Below are 18,791 nucleotides of genomic sequence, written 5' to 3' on the forward strand. Positions count from 1 at the left end.
TGAAAATGTCCTTAATTTTTTGATGTAGGAAACAAATTTCAACTTTGATTGCTATGCAAAAAAAAGAAGATAATCTGCTTTGCAATGAACTTTATATAGTTAAACTGCATAAAGGCAACATGCTATATATGAAAAAGTTACTAACTGAACTACAGGTATTAAATACTGAAAAGAGTTAACAGCTTATTGTAATTTATTTTATTTAACAATCTAGGAAGTTCGCAGCCATCAGCAGTTCTAGTGCAATTTCAGGTGCAATTGGGAATTCGGGAATCTCGGTGGAGCTGTTTGTGTAGCGAACCTTGTAGGTAAAATACAGGCGTACTTTTGATAGCACACGTGAAGGTATCTCTCTAAAATAGACCTCATTGGTTTCGTTCTCAGCAAACTGACCTCACAGCGTAAACAAAAATTAACTTAAGACCAAAGACCTAAATTTAAGAGCCAAACCCATAAAACGCCTGGGCCACTCAACATGGCTTTTATCGTGCCTGATGTTAATGCATGTTCTCTTTTTACAATAAAGTCATGGCCATCAGATGATATCAATTTGACATACATGGCATCAGGGCCTTCACAGCCACCATAGGTTTTCTCCTCTCCATTTTGTTCTTATGAAATTCTACTTTGCTTCCCCAGGAACTTTAGTAGTTTCCTGGTGAGGCGAGGATGCAGAGTGTGTCACTCACTTCCATCTCCTCTGTCTCTGTTTCACTGATCTCTCTGCCAATTATTTTCTTCTTCTTTCTTCTTCCTTCTTCCTTCTTCTTCTTCCTCTTTCTCCTCTTCCTCTTCTTCTTCTCCTTCTTCTTCTCCCTCTCCCTCTCTTCCCCTTTCCCTTCCACTTCCCCTTCCCCTCCCCCCCCCTCCTCCTCCTATTCTTCTCTTCTTCTTCCTCTTCCTCTTCTTCTTCTCCTTCTTCTTCTTTTTTTTTTTTTAGATGAAGTTCCACTCTTGTCATCCAGGCTGGAGTGCAATGGTGCGATCTTGGCTCACTGCAACCTCCACCTCATGGGTTCAAGCAATTCTTCTGCCACAGCCTCATGAGTAGCTGGGATTACAGGTGCCCACCACCATGTTCTGCTCATTTTTGTATTATTAGTAGAGACAGGGTTTCACCACATTGGCCAGGCTGGTCTCAAACTCCTGACCTTAGGTAATCCGCCCACCTTGACATCCCAAAATACTGGGATTACAGGTGTGAGCCACTGTGCCTGGGCTCTCTGCCAATTTTCTTGAGCACTGTGGGTCAGCTTCAGGACACTTTCCCAAAGGAAAAGTCTTGTTGCTTTCCAGAATCCACAGTTTCTGAGTTTGGGCTGAGTCAGGGCAGGCAGACAATAGTCTGGGGCCGAAGGCAGAATTGCCTGGGCTGCTACTTTTCCAAGCCCTCTCTCCCGCCTTTTCTCTGAGGGGGACTTCAAGTTTCCAGTGAAGGGGAGCCTCCTCCTCTTGATTCCGGCTGACATTAGTAAGATTCATTCTAGAGGATGTTGGATACAGAGCCCAACCCAGCCTTTTACTTCCTTATCTCTCTTCATTCCCTCCCCACCATTTCCTGAGTTGATAGGGAACCCCACCCTAAAGGCCATCCTTTTCTACTGGTCAAAATGGGCTTCTCAGACATGTGATGGATGCCACTTACAGCCTTGACAAACTTCCCACCTCAGCCACCAGCCTGAGATACATCACTGTCACAGGGGCAGCACACTTTCTGTGTGGGACGGGGGCCCTGAGTTCCTGCTTCCCCTACCCCTAATTCTAAATCTCTCTCAATTCATAGTATTTCTTTTTGTTTTTATTTTTTTTGAGACGGAGTCCCACTTTGTCACCCAGGCTGGAGTGCAATGGCACGATCTCGGCTCACTGCAACCTTCGCCTCCCAAAGTGCTGGGATTACAGGCATGAGCCACCTTCCCAGCCATAGTATTTCTACTTACAGGGGCAGAGAGGAGGCCAGGAGCTGTGACTCACACCTGTAATCCCAGCACTTTGGGAGGCCTAGGCGGGCGGATCATGAGGTCAGGAGTTCGATACCAGCCTGGCCAACATGGTGAAACCTCATCTCTACTAAAAATACAAAAATTAGCTGGATGTGGTGGTGGGTGCCTGTAATCCCAGCTACTCAGGAGGCTGAGTCATGAGAACCACTTGAACCTGGGAGACGGAAGTTGCAGTGAGCCGAGATTGCGCCATTGCACTCCAGCCTGGGTGACAGAGCAAGACTCCATGTCAAAAAAAAAAAAAAGAAAAGAAAAAAAAAAGGGCAGAGAGGAGTGGGGGGTCCTGGTCTTCTGACTTTTCAGCTCCTACAGAGGTTTGACCTCCTGAGCCCTTATAACCCATTCTCCTTGCTTATCTCCCCCACCTTTCTCTCTCTGGGCACCGTATAGGAATGTGCTTCTAAGGGTATGTGAGCAGGTGTGATTTTGTGGAAGAGACGTGTAGGTGGATGAGAGGGTGTGCATTGTGATGTATGAGGGTGTGCATTTGTGCAAATTCTAAATGTGACTGATGCTTTGTGGGCGGATGAGAAGAAAGTGTGTGCGTGTGCGTGTGGGTGTGGAGGTGTGTGTGTGTGTGTCTGTGTGTGACTGGAGGAGGTTGGCTGCCTGTGCAAATGCATGCCTGCAAAAGCTCTTCTTCTTCCATAAATGCATTGTTTGGAAGGAAACTAATCAAATCAACAGGAAATGTTTTTGACCTAATGCGGGAGTAGCTGTCCCAGGAGTTCCTGTCCTTATAACAGAACCAGAGGCAGCTATACTCTATTCCAGAGGAGTAAGAAGGGGCTGCAGGGGTGGAGGAAGACTGAGTGAGAGGAAGGGCCAGTGGCAGCCCCTTATTATGGATGGGACTAGGTTGGGCACAGCATCTCACTAATCTAGTAAAATAAGTCTCTGCCTACTCTCAGCCTTTTATGACCCAGAACTGTTCAAGGAGGCCAAGGATCCAGAGAAGATGAAGACAAACCTGGAGATAAAAACCACTGTCCACAGAAGCAGGGCACTCTGCTACCAACTTCCAGCAGTGTCAAAAAGCACCTGTTTCAGCTTTTTCAGAGTTAAGGCCTCCTGCCCCACCCCTAAAGTGGGGGAAACAAGAGGAAACCATGGTGAGCTGCAGGGTCATGACAGTCTCACCGGTCGTATAACCAAAGACCTGTCCTTTCCCAACTACTGTCTCAAGAGATGAAAGTTGCTCGGGCATGATGGCTCCCACCTATAATCACAGCACTTTGGGAGGCTGAGGCGGGCAGATCACCTGAGATCAGGAGTTCAAGACCGGCCTGGCCAACATGGTGAAACCCTGTCTCTACCAAAAATACAAAAATTAGCCAGATGTGGTGGCGCATGCCTGTAGTTCCAGCTACTTGGGACACTGAAGTGGGAGGATCACTTGAGCCCGGGAGGTGGAGGCTGCAGTGAGCTGAGATGGTGCCACTGCACTCCAGCCTGGGTAACAGAGCGAGATCTTGTCTCAAAAAAAAAAAAAAAAGAGGTGAGAGTGGGCAAGTTCCACTCAAGGGATGGGATGGGAGGATGGGGCAGGCCACAGACTGTGTTCCTCACCTTACAGAAGCCTCTGGGACTGGTAGAAACATTACCTATATGTGTAATTCCACATGTGCTGGGGATTGTTGCTGTCCCTGTCAAACACCCACTGCCTGAAATTCCTAAGCCAGAAACAATGCAACTTCTTGCCCCATCGAAGATGACACAGAAATATAAATTCCTAAGAGGACCACACTTTGACTTTCAGTCACAGGAAATATTTCAAATGATCAGATTTCCCTCCAAAAGCAGATTTAGGAAGCAGTAGAGCAATAAGGTTGGGGTTTCTGAAAGGGCAGATGGGTCCAAACATGGAAGAAAAACTTTCATCTTCAAAATTTCACCTAAGGATGGCCGTGGGAGAAAGAGTTTTGTGTGTGTATGGGTATGTGTGAATGTGTGTGTGCCTGTATGTGTGTGTGCATCTGTATGTATATGTGTGTGTATGCATGTGCGTGTATGTATGCTTGTGTGTGTGCCTGTATGTGCATGTGTGTTAATGCCTTGTAGCTGGCTGGCTGTCTTTCTCTATTTGACCCTCTTTAACTGCAGCCTGGTCGGTGAGGCTTTTCTGGCTCTATTTTCTTATTTTATGTATGTATGTATGTATGTGCATATTTATTTATTGAGACAGAGTTTCACTCTGTTGTCCAGGCTGGAGTGCAGTGGCACGATCTCAGCTCACTGCAACCTCTGCCTCCCAGGCTCAAGCGATTCTCCTGCCTCAGCCTCCTGAGTAGCTAGGATTACAGGCTCGTGCCACCATGCCCAGCTAATTTTTGTATTTTTAGTAGAGACAGGGTTTCATCACGTTGGCCAGGCTGGTCTCGAACTCCTGACCTTGTGATCTGCCCACCTCGGCCTCCCAAAGTGTTGGGATTACAGGCATGAGCCACTGCGCCCAGTCATATTATTTTGTATTATGGAATATTTCTTTTTCTTTCTTTTTTTTTTTTTTTAAGACTGAGTCTTGCTCTGTCACCCAGGCTGGAGTGCAGTGGTGCTATCTCAGCTCATTGCAACCTCGGCCTCCCGGTTCAAGCGATTCTTCTGCCTCAGCCTCCCGAGTAGCTGGGACTACAGGCACATGCCACCATGCCCAGCTAATTTTTGTATTTTTAGTAAAGATGGGGTTTCACCATATTGGCCAGGCTGGTCTTGAACTCCTGACCTTGTGATCCGCCCGCTTTGGCCTCCCAAAGTGCTGGGATTACAGGCGTGAGCCACCATGCCCAGCGGAATATTTCAAACATACATGCAAGTAGAGAGAACAGTATAATGAGTGAATCCCCAGTGTACCTGGCATCCTCCTTCAATGATTATCTTAGTCAATTGTATTTCATTGTCCTAGTTTGCTGTTTTGCTGGAGGTTTTTTTTTTTCTTCAACTTTTATTCCTAACCACTAGACAACCAGAGGTTGCTGAATTTTTTTTTTGTTTGTTTGTTTTGTTTTTGAGACGGAGTCTTGCTTTGTTGCCCAGGCTGGAGTGCAGTGGCGCTATCTCAGCTCACTGCAAGCCCCGCCTCCTGGGTTCACGCCATTCTCCTGCCTCAGCCTCCTGAGTAGCTGGGACTACAGGTGCCCGCCACCACAGCTGGCTAATTTTTTATATTTTTAGTAGAGACAGGGTTTCACCCTGTTAGCCAGGATGGTCTCGATCTCCTGACCTCGTGATCCACCTGCCTCAGCCTCCCAAAGTACTGGGATTACAGGCGTGAGCCACCACTCCCAGCTGGATTGCTGAAGTTTTTAAAAGAAAATCTTAGCCATATAATTTCAGCTATAAATATTATAATATATATCTGTAACAGGTAGACTTAAAAAAAAAAAAAAAACTGACCTGGCCGGGCACAGTGGCTCACGCCTGTAATCCCAGCACTTTGGGAGCCAAGGCGGGCGGATCACGAGGTCAGGAGACCGAGATCATCCTGGCTAACATGGTAAAACCCCGTCTCTACTAAAAATACAAAAAATTAGCCGGGCCTGGTGGCGGGCACCTGTAGTCCCAGCTACTTGGGAGGCTGAGGCAGGAGAATGGCACGAGCCCAGAAGGCGGAGCTGGCACTGAGCCGAGATTGCACCACTGCACTCCAGCCTGGGCAACACAGCGAGACCCCGTCTCAAAAAAAAAAAACAAAACTGACCCATATATACAGATGATTACATAGAGAAAGTTATAAATATGTGTGTATGCTGTAGTATACATACATATATTCACTTACTCTGTCAGTTGAGAAGGGCCAAAAAGGAAGACACCCCAGTAGCAATGAGCATACTTACCACGCAGATCTTGGTTTAATATTATTATTATTATTAGAGATGAGGGTCTCCCTTTGTTGACCAAGCTGATCTCAAACTCCTGGCCTCGGCCGGGCGCGGTGGCTCACGCTTGTAATCCCAGCACTTTGGGAGGCCGAGGCAGGCGGATCACGAGGTCAGGAGATCGAGACCACGGTGAAACCCCGTCTCTACTAAAAATACAAAAAAATTAGCCGGGCGTGGTGGCGGGCACCTGTAGTCCCAGCTACTCGGAGAGGCTGAGGCAGGAGAATGGCGTGAACCCGGGAGGCGGAGCTTGCAGTGAGCCGAGATCGCGCCACTGCACTCCAGCCTGGGCGACAGAGCGAGACTCCGTCTCAAAAAAAAAAAAAAAAATTAGCTCAAACTCCTGGCCTCTGGCTGTCCTCCCATCTAGGCCTCCCAAAGTGTTGGGATTGCAAGTGTGAGCCACTGTGCCTGGCCCAGATCTTGGTTTCTAATACCATTCTCCAATAACAGTTATTCTCTAATAACTTCTTCAAGAGTCCTTGAAGAAATGACTGATTCTAGGATTGGGGCAGGAAATATACAAGAAGAGCTATTTCCTTACTTTCTTGTAATGCCAGAACGTAAGGAAATACACACACACACACACACACCCCGACGGAGTATAGTAAAAGGTCACTGGAGAGGTGAAAAAATTTGAGCAACAAAATAAAACAGTATTGGCTGGGTGTGGTGGCTCACACCTGTAATCCTAGCACTTTGGGAGGTTGAGGCGGGTGGATCACTTGAGGTCAGGAGTTCGAGGTCAGCCTGGCTAATATGGTGAAACCAAACCACATCTCTACTAAAAATACAAAATTAGCTGAGTGCAGTGGCACATGCCTGTAATCCCAGCTACTTGGGAGGCTGAGGCAAGAGAATCGCTTGAACCCAGGGGCTGGAGGTTGCAGTGAGCTGAGATTGCACCACTTCACTCCAGCCTGGGCAAAAGAGCGATACTCTGTCTCAAAAAGTAAATAAATAAAATAAAATAGTATTGAATCATAACCCAATGTATAAAAGCCTGTATCTATATTAATAAATAAATCAATGGGGGCCGGGTGCAGTGGCTCACGCCTGTAATCCTAGCACTTTGGGAGGCTGACAGGGGTGGATCACCTGAGGTCAGGAGTTTGAGACCAGCCTGGCCATCACGGTGAAACCCCGTCTCTACTAAAAATACAAAAAATTAGCCAGGTGTGTTGGTGGGTGCCTGTAATCCCAGCTACTTGGGAGGCTGAGGCAGGAGAATTGCCATAAAAAAGAGGCAGAGGTTTCAGTGAGCTGAGATCACGCCATTGCACTCCAGCCTGGGTAACAGAGCCAGACTCTGTCTCAAAATAATAATAATCAATCAATCAATCAATCAATGGGGAACACAGACCTCTTCCATGCAGAAGAATTCCAAATAATGTATGTAGGCGCTCCACCCACGTGGAGGCAGAGCACGACTGCCCACTTATTGTGATCTGCACATAGTGACTTCCTTCCAAAGAGTACAGTATGAAAAGCAGGGGTGAAAGCATAACTTTACAGTGGAGAAACTTGACAAACATTACCTCAGCCGGTGATTAAGGTTAATACCATTAGTGATAAGACATGTTGATAGTAGGTACCCTTAACAGGATGTAATAAAATTGGCAGGTTAACCTGTGGTCTTTTTTTTTTGGATGAGCCACCGCCTAAGCTCTTCTCTCAAAAACCTATAACCCAATCGAGCAAACATCAGACAAATCTAATTGAGAGGACAGACTCTCACTCTGTTGCTCAGGCTGGAGTGCAATGACACAATCTCAGCAACCTCCACCTCCCAGATTCAATGGATCCTCCTGCCTCAGCCTCCCAAGTAGCTGGGTTACAGACATGTGCCACCACTGGCTAATTTTTTTGTGTTTTTAGTGGAGACAAGGTTTCAGCATGTTGGCCAGGCTGATCTCAAATTCCTGACCTCAAGTGATCCACCAACCTTGGCCTCCCAAAGTGTTGGGATTACACACATGAGCCACCATGCCAGGCCTCCAACTGAGGGCCATTCTACAAAACACCCTACCAGTATTACTCCACTCTGTAAAAGTCATCAAAAATATAAAAAGTCTATGAAATTGTTATAGCCAAGAGGCGCCTAAGGGGACTTGACAACTAAATGTAATGTAGGTCTGGCACAGTGGCTCACACCAGTAATCCCAACACTTTGGTAGGCCGAGATGGGAGGATCCCTTGAGGCTGGGAGTTCAAGACCAGCCTGGGCAACATGGCAACTCTGTCTCTACAAAAATAAAAATAAAAAATTAGCCAAGCCTGATGGCACACACCTGTGGTTCCAGCTACTTGGGAGGCTAAGGTAGGAGGATACCTTGAGCCCAGGAGGTTGAAGCTGTGGTACACTGTGATTGTGCCACTGCACTCCAGCCTGGGCAACAGAGGAGACCCTGTCTCAAAAATAAATAAAGGTCCAGCATGATGGCTCATGCCTGCAATCCTAGCAGTTTGGGAGCCCAAGGCTGACGGATCACTTGAGGTCAGGAGTTCGAAACCAGCCTGACCAACGTGGTGAAACGCTGTCTCTACGAAAAATACAAAAATTAACAGGACATGGCGGTGGGTGCCTGTAAGCTCAGCTACACGGGAGATTGAGGCAGGAGAATCTCTTGAACCTGGGAGGTGGAGGTTGCAGTGAGCTGAGACTGCACCACTGCATTCCAGCCTAGGCGACAGAGCAAGACTCTGTCTCAAAAAATAAATACATACATACATACATAAATACATACATAAAAATAAATGTAATGTGGTATCTTTTATGTGATCCTAGAAAAGAAACAATGGCCGGGCGCGGTGGCTCACGCCTGTAATCCCAGCACTTTGGGAGGCCGAGGCGGGTGGATCACGAGGTCAGGAGATCGAGACCATCCTGGCTAACACGGTGAAACCCCGTCTCTACTAAAAATACAAAAAATTAGCCAGGCCTGGTAACGGGCACCTGTAGTCCCAGCTACTGCAGAGGCTGAGGCAGGAGAATCACTTAAACCTGAGAGGCAGAGGTTGCAGTGAGCCGAGATCGCGCCACTGCACTCCAGCCTGGGCAACAGGGCGAGGCTCTATCTCAAAAAAAAAAAAAAAAAAGAAAGAAAGAAACAAGAAACAAGACATGAGGGAAATTGAGGAAATGTGAATATAGTATAGACTTTTGTTGGCAACAATCTATCAATATTTGTCAATAATTTAACAACAGGGCTGGGCACCATGGCTCATGCCTGTAATCCTAGCACTTTGGGAGGCTGAAGTGGGCAGATCAACTGAGGTCAGGAGTTTGAAAGCAATCTGGCCAACAAAGCCTGTCTTTACTAAAAATGCAAAAATTAGCCTGGCGTGGTGGGGCAGGCCTGTAGCCCTCGCTACTTGGGGTGCTGAGGCACAAGAAACCCTTGAACCTGGGAAGCGGAGGTTGCAGTGAGCAGAGATCGTATGGGACGGCCTCCAGCCTGGGGGATGAAGTGAGACTCTCTCAAAAAATAAAAAATAAATAAAATAATAATAACTCTAATAACAATATTAATATTAGATGTAAATAAGGGAAAGTGGGTTAAATGGAAACTTTTTGCAATTTTTCTGTAAATCTAAAACCATTCTAAAATTATTTATTTTTCAAAAAAAAATATTCTAGCCGGGCGTGGTGGCTCACGCCTGTAATCCCAGCACTTTGGGAGGCTGAGGCGGGTGGATCATGAGGTCAGGAGATAAAGACCATCCTGGCTAACACAGTGAAACACTGTCTCTACTAAAAATACAAAAAATTAGCTGGGCGTGGTAGCGGGCGCCTGTAGTCCCAGCTACTCAGGAGGCTGAGGCAGAATGGCGTGAACCCGGGAGGCAGAGCTTGCAGTGAGCCAAGATAGCGCCACTGCACTCCAGCCTGGGCGACAAAGTGAGACTACATCTCAAAAAAATATATATATATATTCTTTTGCCAGGTACAGTGGCTCACTCCTGTGATCCCAGCACTTTGGGAGGCTGAGGCAGGCGGATCACCTGAGGTCAGGAGTTTGAGACCATCCTGGACAACATGGCGAAACCCCGTCTCTACTATAAGTACAAAAATTAGCTAGGCGTGGTCGTGGGCACCTGTAATCCCCGCTACTTAGGAGGCTGAGGCAGGAGAATAGCTTGAACCTGGGAGGTGGAGGTTGCAGTGAGCTGAGATCGCACCATTGCACTCCAGCCTGGGCGACATGAGCGACACTCCGTCTCAAAAAATTCTTTTCAGAGACAAAGTCTTGCTCTGTCACTGAGGCTGCGGTGCAGTGGTGCAAACAGCTTGCTGCAGCCTCACATTCCTGGGGTCAAGCCATTCTCCCGCCGCTGCATCGATAGGACTATAGGTGCCACCACACTCAGCTAATTTAAAAAAATTTTTTTGTAGAAACAGGGTCTTCCTATGTTGCTCAGGTTGGTCTTGAATTCCTGGCCACAAGCAATACTCCTGCCTTAGCCTACCAAAGTGCTGAGATTATAGGCATGAGCCACTACACCCAGTCTTTGAAAGAAAAAAACATAGTCTTACCCAATAAAAATTTCATAAATCCTGGCTGGGTGTGGTGGCATGCACCTGTGGTCCCAGCTACTTGGGAGTCTGAGGTGGGAGGATCACTTGAGCCTAGGAGGTCAAGGCTGCAGTGAGTCATGACAGCACCACTGCACTCCAGCCTCGGTGACAAAGCAAGATCCTATCTCAAAAAATATATATATAAATCCTTAATATCATACAAAATCTAGTTTATATTCAGTATTCCCTAACAGTCTCAAAAAAAGTTTCAAAAATGAAGATATAAACAAAGACCACACTTCATAGGTTATAGTCTCTGCCCAGTGCAGTGGCTCACGCCTGTAATCCCAGCATTTTGGGAGGCTGAGGTGGGCAAATCACCTGAGGTCAGGAGTTTGAGACCAGCCTGACCAACATGGTGAAACCCTGTCTCTACTAAAAATACAAAAAGTGGCTGGACGCGGTGGCTCACGCCTGTAATCCCAGCACTTTGGGAGGCTGAGGTGGGTAGAACACCTGAAGTTAGGAGTATGAGACCAGCCTGGTCAACATGGTGAAACCTTGTCTCTACTCAAAATACAAAAATTAGCCGGGCGTGGTGGCGCATGCCTGTAACCCCAGCTACCTGGGAGGCTGAGGCAAGAGAATCACTTGAACTCAGGAGGCAGAGTTTGCAGTGAGCCGAGATCACACCATTGCCCTGCAGCTTAGGCAACAAAAGCGAAACTCCGTCACACACAAAAAAGAAAAAAAGTTAGCCAGGCACGGTGGCACACACCTGTAGTCACAGCTACTTAGGAGGCTGAGGCAGGAGAACCACTTGAACCCAGGAGGCGGAGGCTGCAGTGAGCCAAGATCATGCCACTGCACTCCAGCCTGGGCAACAGAGCAAGACTCCATCTCAAAAACATAAAATAAAATAAATAATAAATAAATAGTCTCGGCTGGTGCAGTGACTCATGCCTGTAATCCCAGCACTTTGGGAGGCTGAGGCAGGTGAGTCACTAGAGCCCAGGAGTTTGACACTAGACTAGGTGACATGGCAAAACCCTGTCACTACAAAAAATACAAGAATTAGCCACGTTTGTTTCAGGCCTGTGGTTCCAGCTACTCAGGAGGCTGAGGCAGGAGAATCGCTTGAGCTCAGGAAGCAGAGGGAAGCAGAGGCTGCAGTGAGCTGAGGTTGCACCATTGTACTCCAGCCTGGGCAAGAGAGCAAGACCCTATCTCAAAAGAGTAGAAAAGATTCATCAGTAAGTTCATATAATGGCAACCTGATCCATCCATATAAAATCTGCATCAACCTTTCACCTAGTTGTTAAACAATGACTGTTAAAATTATTAGGTCAAAGGTTGACGAAGACTTTATATGGGGCTGGGTGTGTTTTCCAACTTTAGCAGGCACCAAAATTAAGTGGAAGGCTTGTTAAAACAGAATGCTGGAGCTGGGCATGGTGGCTTATGCCTATAGTCCCAGCATTTTGGGAGGCCGAGGCTGGCAGATCACCTGAGGTCAGGAGTTCGTGACCAGCCTGGCCAACGTGGTCCAACCGTGTCCCTACTAAAAATACAAAAATTAGCTGGGCATGGTGGCACCATTGCCAGGAGCCATTATCTCATTATTTCATTGTGAACAATTATTTTCTACTATCATTCATTCTGCATATTTGGCTCCAGTTCCTCTCCCTCATCCCGCTACCTCCATAACTTCTGACCAGGTCTAGTACTATTTTGGACCTCAAGATGACTAAATCCTAGTAGCCGAAATTTACGGCTGTAGTTGAAGCCAAGAGGATTATAGATCTGCTGTAGTGCGGGACCAGCAGCATCACCTGGAAACTTGGTAGAAATGCAAATTTTTGGGCTCTATTAGAAACCTACTGAATCAGCCGGGCACAGTGGCTCACGCCTGTAATCCCAGCATTTTGGGAGGCTGAGGCAGGCAGATCACGAGGTCAGGAGATCGAGACCATCCTGGCTAACACGGTGAAACCCTGTCTCTACTAAAAATACAAAAAATTAGCCTGGCATGATGGCGGGTGCCTGTAGTCCCAGCTACTCGGGAGGCTGAGGCAGGAGAATGGCGTGAACCCGGGAGGTGGAGGTTGCAGTGAGATGAGACTGCGCCAGTGCACTCCAGCCTGGGCAACAGAGTGAGACTCTGTCACAAAAAAAAAAAAAAGAAAAAGAAAAAGAAAAAGAAAACCTACTGAATCAGGCCAGGTGCAGTAGCTCATGACTATAATCCCAGCACTTTAGGAGGCTGAGGTAGGTGGATCACCTGAGGTCAGGAGCTTGAGATCGGCCTGGCCAACATGGTGAAACCCCGTCTCTACTAAAAATACAAAAGTTAGCTGGGCATGGTGGTGGGCGCCTGTAGTCCCAGCTACTCAGGAGGCTGAGGCAGGAGAATCACTTGAACCCAGGAGGAGGAGGTTGCAGTGTGCCGAGATCATGCTATTGCACTTCAGCCTGGGCGACAAAAGCAAGACTCCGTCTTAAAAAAAAAAAAAAAAAAAAAAGAGAAAAAGAAAAACCTACTGAATCAGAAACTCAAAGATTGAGGCTCAGCAATCTGTTTCGTTTTGTTTGAAACAGAGTCTGGCTCTGTGACCCAATCTGGAGTGCAGTGGTTCCGTCTTGGCTCACTGCAACCTCCGCTTCTCAGGTTCAAGCAATTCTCCTGGCTCAGCCTCTTGAGTAGCTGGGACTACAGGTGGACACCACCATGCCCTGCTAATTTTTGTATTTTTAGTAGAGATGGGGTTTCACCATGCTGGTCAGGCTGGTCTCGAACTCCTGATCTCAGGTGATCTGTCAGCTTCAGCCTCCCAAAGTACTGGGATTATAGGCATGTGCCACTGTGCCCGGCCCCAGCAATCTGGTTTAACAAGGCTTCCAGTTGATTCTGGTGCCTGCTAAAGTTGGAAAGCCACTGGACTAACATTGGCTGCCCCATGATGTCCTTCGGTCTAGAAATGATTTACTTAAGGTCCTACTATGTGCATGGCAACATGTTGGGTGCTCAGTATTTAGATGCAAAGTACAAGGTCTGGTGCCCACAAGGAACTGACAGTCTATTCAAGGGAACAGGACATATGCCTGTGAAAAGGTAACAGGTGACAGTTGGTAGTTGGCAGTGTGTTCTCAGCATACCACACAACTGGTGCAGGCGGTAAGATTCCAGGTGATTCCAAGGAAAGTTCGGTGAGTAGGCGTGGCTGGCAGGAGGTTTTAGAGTTGACGCCAGCTAGGCCTTAAAGAGTTATCCTTTAGAGACAGGGGTGGCAGGGAAAAGAGGGAGGATTTCCAAGAAGGGAGAGTGGGATGAACAAAGGCAAGATTCTGGAGAAGATAACCTTGCTAGCAAGGAAGCTTTATTCCCTCTCTTCTCACCACCACTATCTCCGCAGTGCACACTGGCAGTGTTCTTTCCTTGGGCCTTTTTCATGGTTACCTTCTAGCTCGTCCATAAACACATTCGTCACGTTGGAGTGTGTGTGTGTGTCCACGTTTCTGTGTGCTGCCGTGGGCGTGGGTGCTGGGATGTGGGATGTGGTAACACTGGCTGGTGAGTGCAGAGGGACGTCTCAGGAACGCTCTGTCCCGCCAGGGGTGTCGTATGTGCAGAAGGGGCTGTGCCTGCTGTACATCAGAAGGATGTGTGGGCCAGGCGTGGTGGTGCATCCTGTAATCACAGCACTTTGGGGGCCGAGGTGGGCGTATTACCTAAGGTCGGGAGTTCGAGACCAGCTTGGCCAACATGGTGAAACTCCGTCTCTACTAAAAATACAAAAATTAGCCAGACGTGGTGGCGGGCACCTGTAATCCCAGCTATTCGGGAGGCTGAGGCACAAGAATCGCTTGAGCCCGGGAGGCGGAGGTTGCAGTGAGCCAAGATTGCGCCACAGCACTCCAGCCTGTGCGACAGAGCAAGACTCTGCCTCAAAAAAAAAAAAAGGATGTGTGTTCTGGGTGATGGTATAGAGCTTACGTGGGAGTAATAAACCGCCAGCCGTGCAGCACCGAGCTCACCAGTCCGCCACGCTGAACGAGCAAAGCCCAGAATGCTCCGAGATAAACCCGGGAGAGGCGGGGCTGGGCTGCGGGGCGGAAGCTGGAATCTGGCGGCGGCGGAAACGCGACCTCTGCGGGGCAAGATGGCGGCGCCCAGATAGGCCTGGAGCACGTAGGTGGCGGGGCTGGAGGGACGGATTTCAGGTGATCTGGGCGGAGGACCCAGGGTAGCGTGTCCAGTTTCTTTGCTGGAACCTGCCTGCGGGCCTTTGGTTTGTAAGGGAGCCACTGTGGCCTCCTCTGTGCATAGATCTCGGGCACGGCCCTTCAACGGGCGGCGAAAGCTGCAACTGGGTGATTCCTCATTGTAGAGTTGGGTGGTCCAGGAGGCTTAACTGGAGCCCTTGACTTGAGCGGTAAGGGCAGTCACGCGTCCCGACTCGGGATTGGATCCTGGCTCTGGAGGATAGGCTGCAATGTAAGAGCCCCAGAGACTCCTCAGAGGCCAGGATAAACCCAGAGGTCCATTTTTAGGACTACTTTTTTTTACGAGTTACTCTTTTTTTTTTTTTTTTTTTGAGACGGAGTCTTGCTCTGTCGCCCAGGCTGGAGTGCAGTGGCGCGATCTCGGCTCACTGCAAGCTTTGCCTCCCGGGTTCACGCCATTCTCCTGCCTCAGCCTCTCCGAGTAGCTGGGACTACAGGCGCCCGCCACCACGCCCGGCTAATTTTTTGTATTTTTAGTAGAGACGGGGTTTCACCGTGGTCTCGATCTTCTGACCTCGTGATCCACCCGCCTCGGCCTCCCAAAGTGCTGGGATTACAAGCGTGAGCCACCACGCCCGGCCTACGAGTTACTCTTTAGGCATTACTCTTTAGGATTACAGGCGTGAGCCACCGCGCCCGGCCAACCCATCTTATTCTATTAATAACTGAAAATGTTATCACTTCTAGCACGGATTGGTTCTGGACAAATCTGCGCTGGGATTTGTGGGGAAACACACTGGTGGCTCTACTTAGGACTAAAATAATTGTTACTGAGGTTTATTTATATAAGTAACGGGCACTGGGCTAGGCGCTTTGCGTGCATAGTCATTTAAATCCTCACACATTTCCTATTATATAGGACCTGTTCCTCACATTTTACAGTTGTGGAAACGGGACTGAAGACAGCATAGAGGCCACGCACGGTGGCTCACGCCTGTAATCCCAGCACTTTGGGAGGCCGAGGCGGGCGGATCACCTGAGGTCAGGAGTTCGAGACCAGCCTGGCCAACATGGTGAAACCCCGTCTCTACTAAAAAAATAAAAAAAATTAGCCGGGCATGGTGGCAAGCGCCTGTAATCCCAGCTACTTGGGAGCCTGAGGCAGGAGAATCACTTGAACCCAGGAGGCGGAGGTTGCAGTGTGCCGAGATCGTGCTATTGCACTCCAGCCTGGGCAACAAGAGGGAGAGTCTGTCTCAAAAAAAAAAAGGACAGCATAGATAACTTGCCTAATTTCGCACATTTAGTGCATTTAGTAAGTAGTGGAACTGGCATTTGACTTCTGGCCTATTGATTCCAAAACTGGTGCCCATAACCCCCCTGGCTCTCTTTGTGATGTAGGTATGGCACACCCTGTGAAGTGAGCTGGACTTTGCTTTTGGGTCACATGAATCCATGGATAAGTAGGAGGAATTGTTTCTGCTTATGTGGAATCTTACAGGAGTGAATTGTTAACGTACTATGGATTCTCACTTCATCTAGTTCAGCCTTCCTTAGGGCCTTTGGGTAGGCACTCGGGTGGGAGACTTTTTCCTTTTTTGTTGGCTGGACTGCCCAACAATTAGATATGGTTATCTGCCCTTTGGCTATATAAATAATAAGAATCATAAATGGTATTTATATCCTTTCATGTATGAGACTACATAATTAATTCCGGAGGTAGGTACAGTTATCTTCATGTTACAGATGATGAAACAAGCACAGTAACTTCAGTAAAATACCTTGCTTAAGCTTACACAGTTAGTAAATGGCAGAGCCTGGATTTGAACACAGGCAGTCCATTTTTTTTTTTTTTTTTTTTTGAGATGGGGTCTGGCACAGCCGCCCGCGCTGGAGTGTAGTGGCGCCATCTCGGCTCACTGCAAGCTCCGCCTCCTGGGTTCACGCCATTCTCCTGCCTCAGCCTCCCGAGTAGCTGGGACTACAGGCACCCGTCACCACGCCCGGCTAATTTTTTGTATTTTTAGTAGAGACGTGGTTTCACCGTATTAGCCAGGATGGTCTTGATGTCCTCACCTTGTGATCCATCCTCCTCGGCCTCCCAAAGTGCTGAGATTACAGGCGTGAGCCACCGCGCCTGGCCTGGGCAGTCCATTTTCACACTGTTTACCTCCCACCCAGGAAAAGGCACATCTGTATACTTTGCTGTTGTCATGCCACAAATAGTACTTAATACAAGTTCTATGCCAAATTTAAGATGAAATTTTGTAGACAGGTCTTTGCTCACTTCATCCACTTCCTTCAGTTCTCTACTTATCTAAGTTTTCTCTTTCAATATTGACCTCTATTTTTAACCTTTAGGGATTTTTCCCACCTCTGAAATCGTGTAGCACTGATCTTCTATGCGATTAATTTGATCTCTGGGATGTACTGCCTTGTAAATTTATATGTGTGTTTACCATATTCTCTCACCCCAAATTTGGGTACATCATTGACCAAAGGAAGACCTTTACAATCTTGGAGACATCATTTAAACTGTAAACCTTTGGAATTTCTAGACTTGTGTGGGCAAAGAGAGATAATGAAGTGGGAAATTATTAAAAGACCCAGCATTTCGGCATGGTCTCTGTCTCCCCAGTAAGCCCCTTGAACCCAGGGACTGGATTTTACCCCCATTTCTTTTTTTTTTTTTTGAGACGGAGTCTCGCTCTGTCATCCAGGCTGGAGTGCAGTGGCGCAGTCTCGGCTCACTGCAAGCTCCGCCTCCCGGGTTCACGCCATTCTCCTGCCTCAGCCTCTCTGAGTAGCTGGGACTACAGGCGCCCGCCACCACGCCCAGCTAATTTTTTTGTATTTTTAGTAGAGACGGGGTTTCACCGTGGTCTCGATCTCCTGACCTCATGATCCGCCCGCCTCGGCCTCCCAAAGTGCTGGGATTACAAGCGTGAGCCACCGCGCCCGGCCAATACCCCCATTTCTTTATATTTACAGCCCCTTGTACACCGCTCAGCCTAGAGTAAACTGTCAAAAAAATTTTTTGATAATGTTCTTAAGGTCACACCGTCATGTGATTGTTTCACCATTTCTACCCCTTTTAGCCTGCCCCCAACCCCTGTGTTGGGAGGTGTTTCCAATGCTGGCTTAGTTATTAGATCTGATCAGGCTTAGAAGTAGATGAAGAAAAAGTAAGGAAATGTGTCATTCAGCACTTTCTTTTTTCTTTTTTTTTTTGAGATAGAGTCTCATGCTCTGTCCCCCCAGGCTGGAGTGCAGTGGCATGATCTTGGCTCACTGCAACCTCCACCTGCCAGGTTCACGCCATTCTCCTGCCTCAGCCTCCCGAGTAGCTGGGACTACAGGCGCATGCCACCACACCCAGCTAATTTTTTGTAGTTTTAGTAGAGATGGCATTTCACCACGTTAGCCAGGATGGTCTCAATCTCCTGACCTCGTGATCTGCCTGCCTTGGCCTCCCAAAGTGCTGGGATTACAGGCGTGAGCCACTGCGCCTGGCCTTCATTCAGCACTATTGTTAGTTCCAGCTATCTAGCTTGTCTACCTCTCCATCTCATCCTCCTTCAACTTTTAGGAGGTGGTCAACTTCATCATGTTCTCCCGTGTACCATATTTATTCCCTGCTTCTTTTTTTTTTTTTTTTTTCGAGATGGAGTCTAGCTCTGTCACCCAAGCTGGAGTGCAGTGGTGCAATCTTGGCTCACTGCCACCTCTGCCACCTGGGTTCAAACCATTCTCCTGCCTCAGCCTCCCAAGTAGCTGGGAGTACAGGCACACGCCACAATGCCTGCCTAATTTTTTTGTATTTTTAGTAGAGATGGGGGTTTCACCATGTTGGCCAAGATGGTCTTGAATTCCTGACCTCAAATGATCCACCCACCTCAGCCTCAAAGTGCTGGGATTACAGGCATGAGCCACCTTCCTGGCCCTATTCCCTGCTTCTGTACCTTTGCCCAGCTCTCCCTTCTGGCTGGAGGCCTATCTTATCCTTCAAGGTCTGGTTCAGTGGTTTTCAACTGGGGGTGATTTTTTTCTGAGGTGACATTTGGCAATGTCTGGAGACATTTTTACTTGTCACAACTAGGGGAGGAGGTTTGATGATGACATCTAGTGGGTAAAAGCCAGGAATGCTGCTAAACATCCTACAGTGCA

At 47.9% G+C, this 18,791-nt stretch overlaps 2 protein-coding genes across 3 annotated transcripts in view; one reads left to right on the plus strand and one right to left on the minus strand.

Moving 5' to 3' along the window:
• Positions 1-202: 202 nt before the first annotated feature.
• On the minus strand, positions 203-687 carry LOC116481514 (elongin-C). The gene is made up of 2 exons (XM_032174234.3): positions 462-687; positions 203-393 (listed from the first exon to the last, which is right to left on the minus strand). The coding sequence occupies exons 1-2, from the start codon at positions 559-561 to the stop codon at positions 203-205; spliced, it is 291 nt and encodes a 96-aa protein (XP_032030125.1). The 5' UTR covers positions 562-687.
• Positions 688-14,516: 13,829 nt separating this feature from the next.
• RPAP1 (RNA polymerase II associated protein 1) overlaps positions 14,517-18,791 on the plus strand; it is a 33,229-nt gene continuing 28,954 nt past the window's right edge. The window contains exon 1 of one of the 2 annotated variants that reach the window (XM_032174237.2): positions 14,517-14,589. The gene's annotated coding sequence lies outside the window, so the exon portion shown is untranslated. Of the gene's footprint in view, positions 14,622-18,791 lie in introns of both variants that reach the window. The other variant, XM_058427512.1, reaches the window with a different exon arrangement.

Source organism: Hylobates moloch, unplaced genomic scaffold, assembly GCF_009828535.3.
Source record: "Hylobates moloch isolate HMO894 unplaced genomic scaffold, HMol_V3 SCAFFOLD_14, whole genome shotgun sequence".
NCBI classification, from domain to species: domain Eukaryota; kingdom Metazoa; phylum Chordata; class Mammalia; order Primates; family Hylobatidae; genus Hylobates; species Hylobates moloch.

Bases quoted from the DNA above. Each gene is read 5' to 3' on its own strand.
- LOC116481514 (XM_032174234.3), bottom strand. From the start codon at position 561: ATGTATGTCAAATTGATATCATCTGATGGCCATGACTTTATTGTAAAA. The intron at 394-461 runs GCGTTTTATGGG...TTACGCTGTGAG, and splicing joins AGCCATGTTGAGTGGCCCAG to GTCAGTTTGCTGAGAACGAA.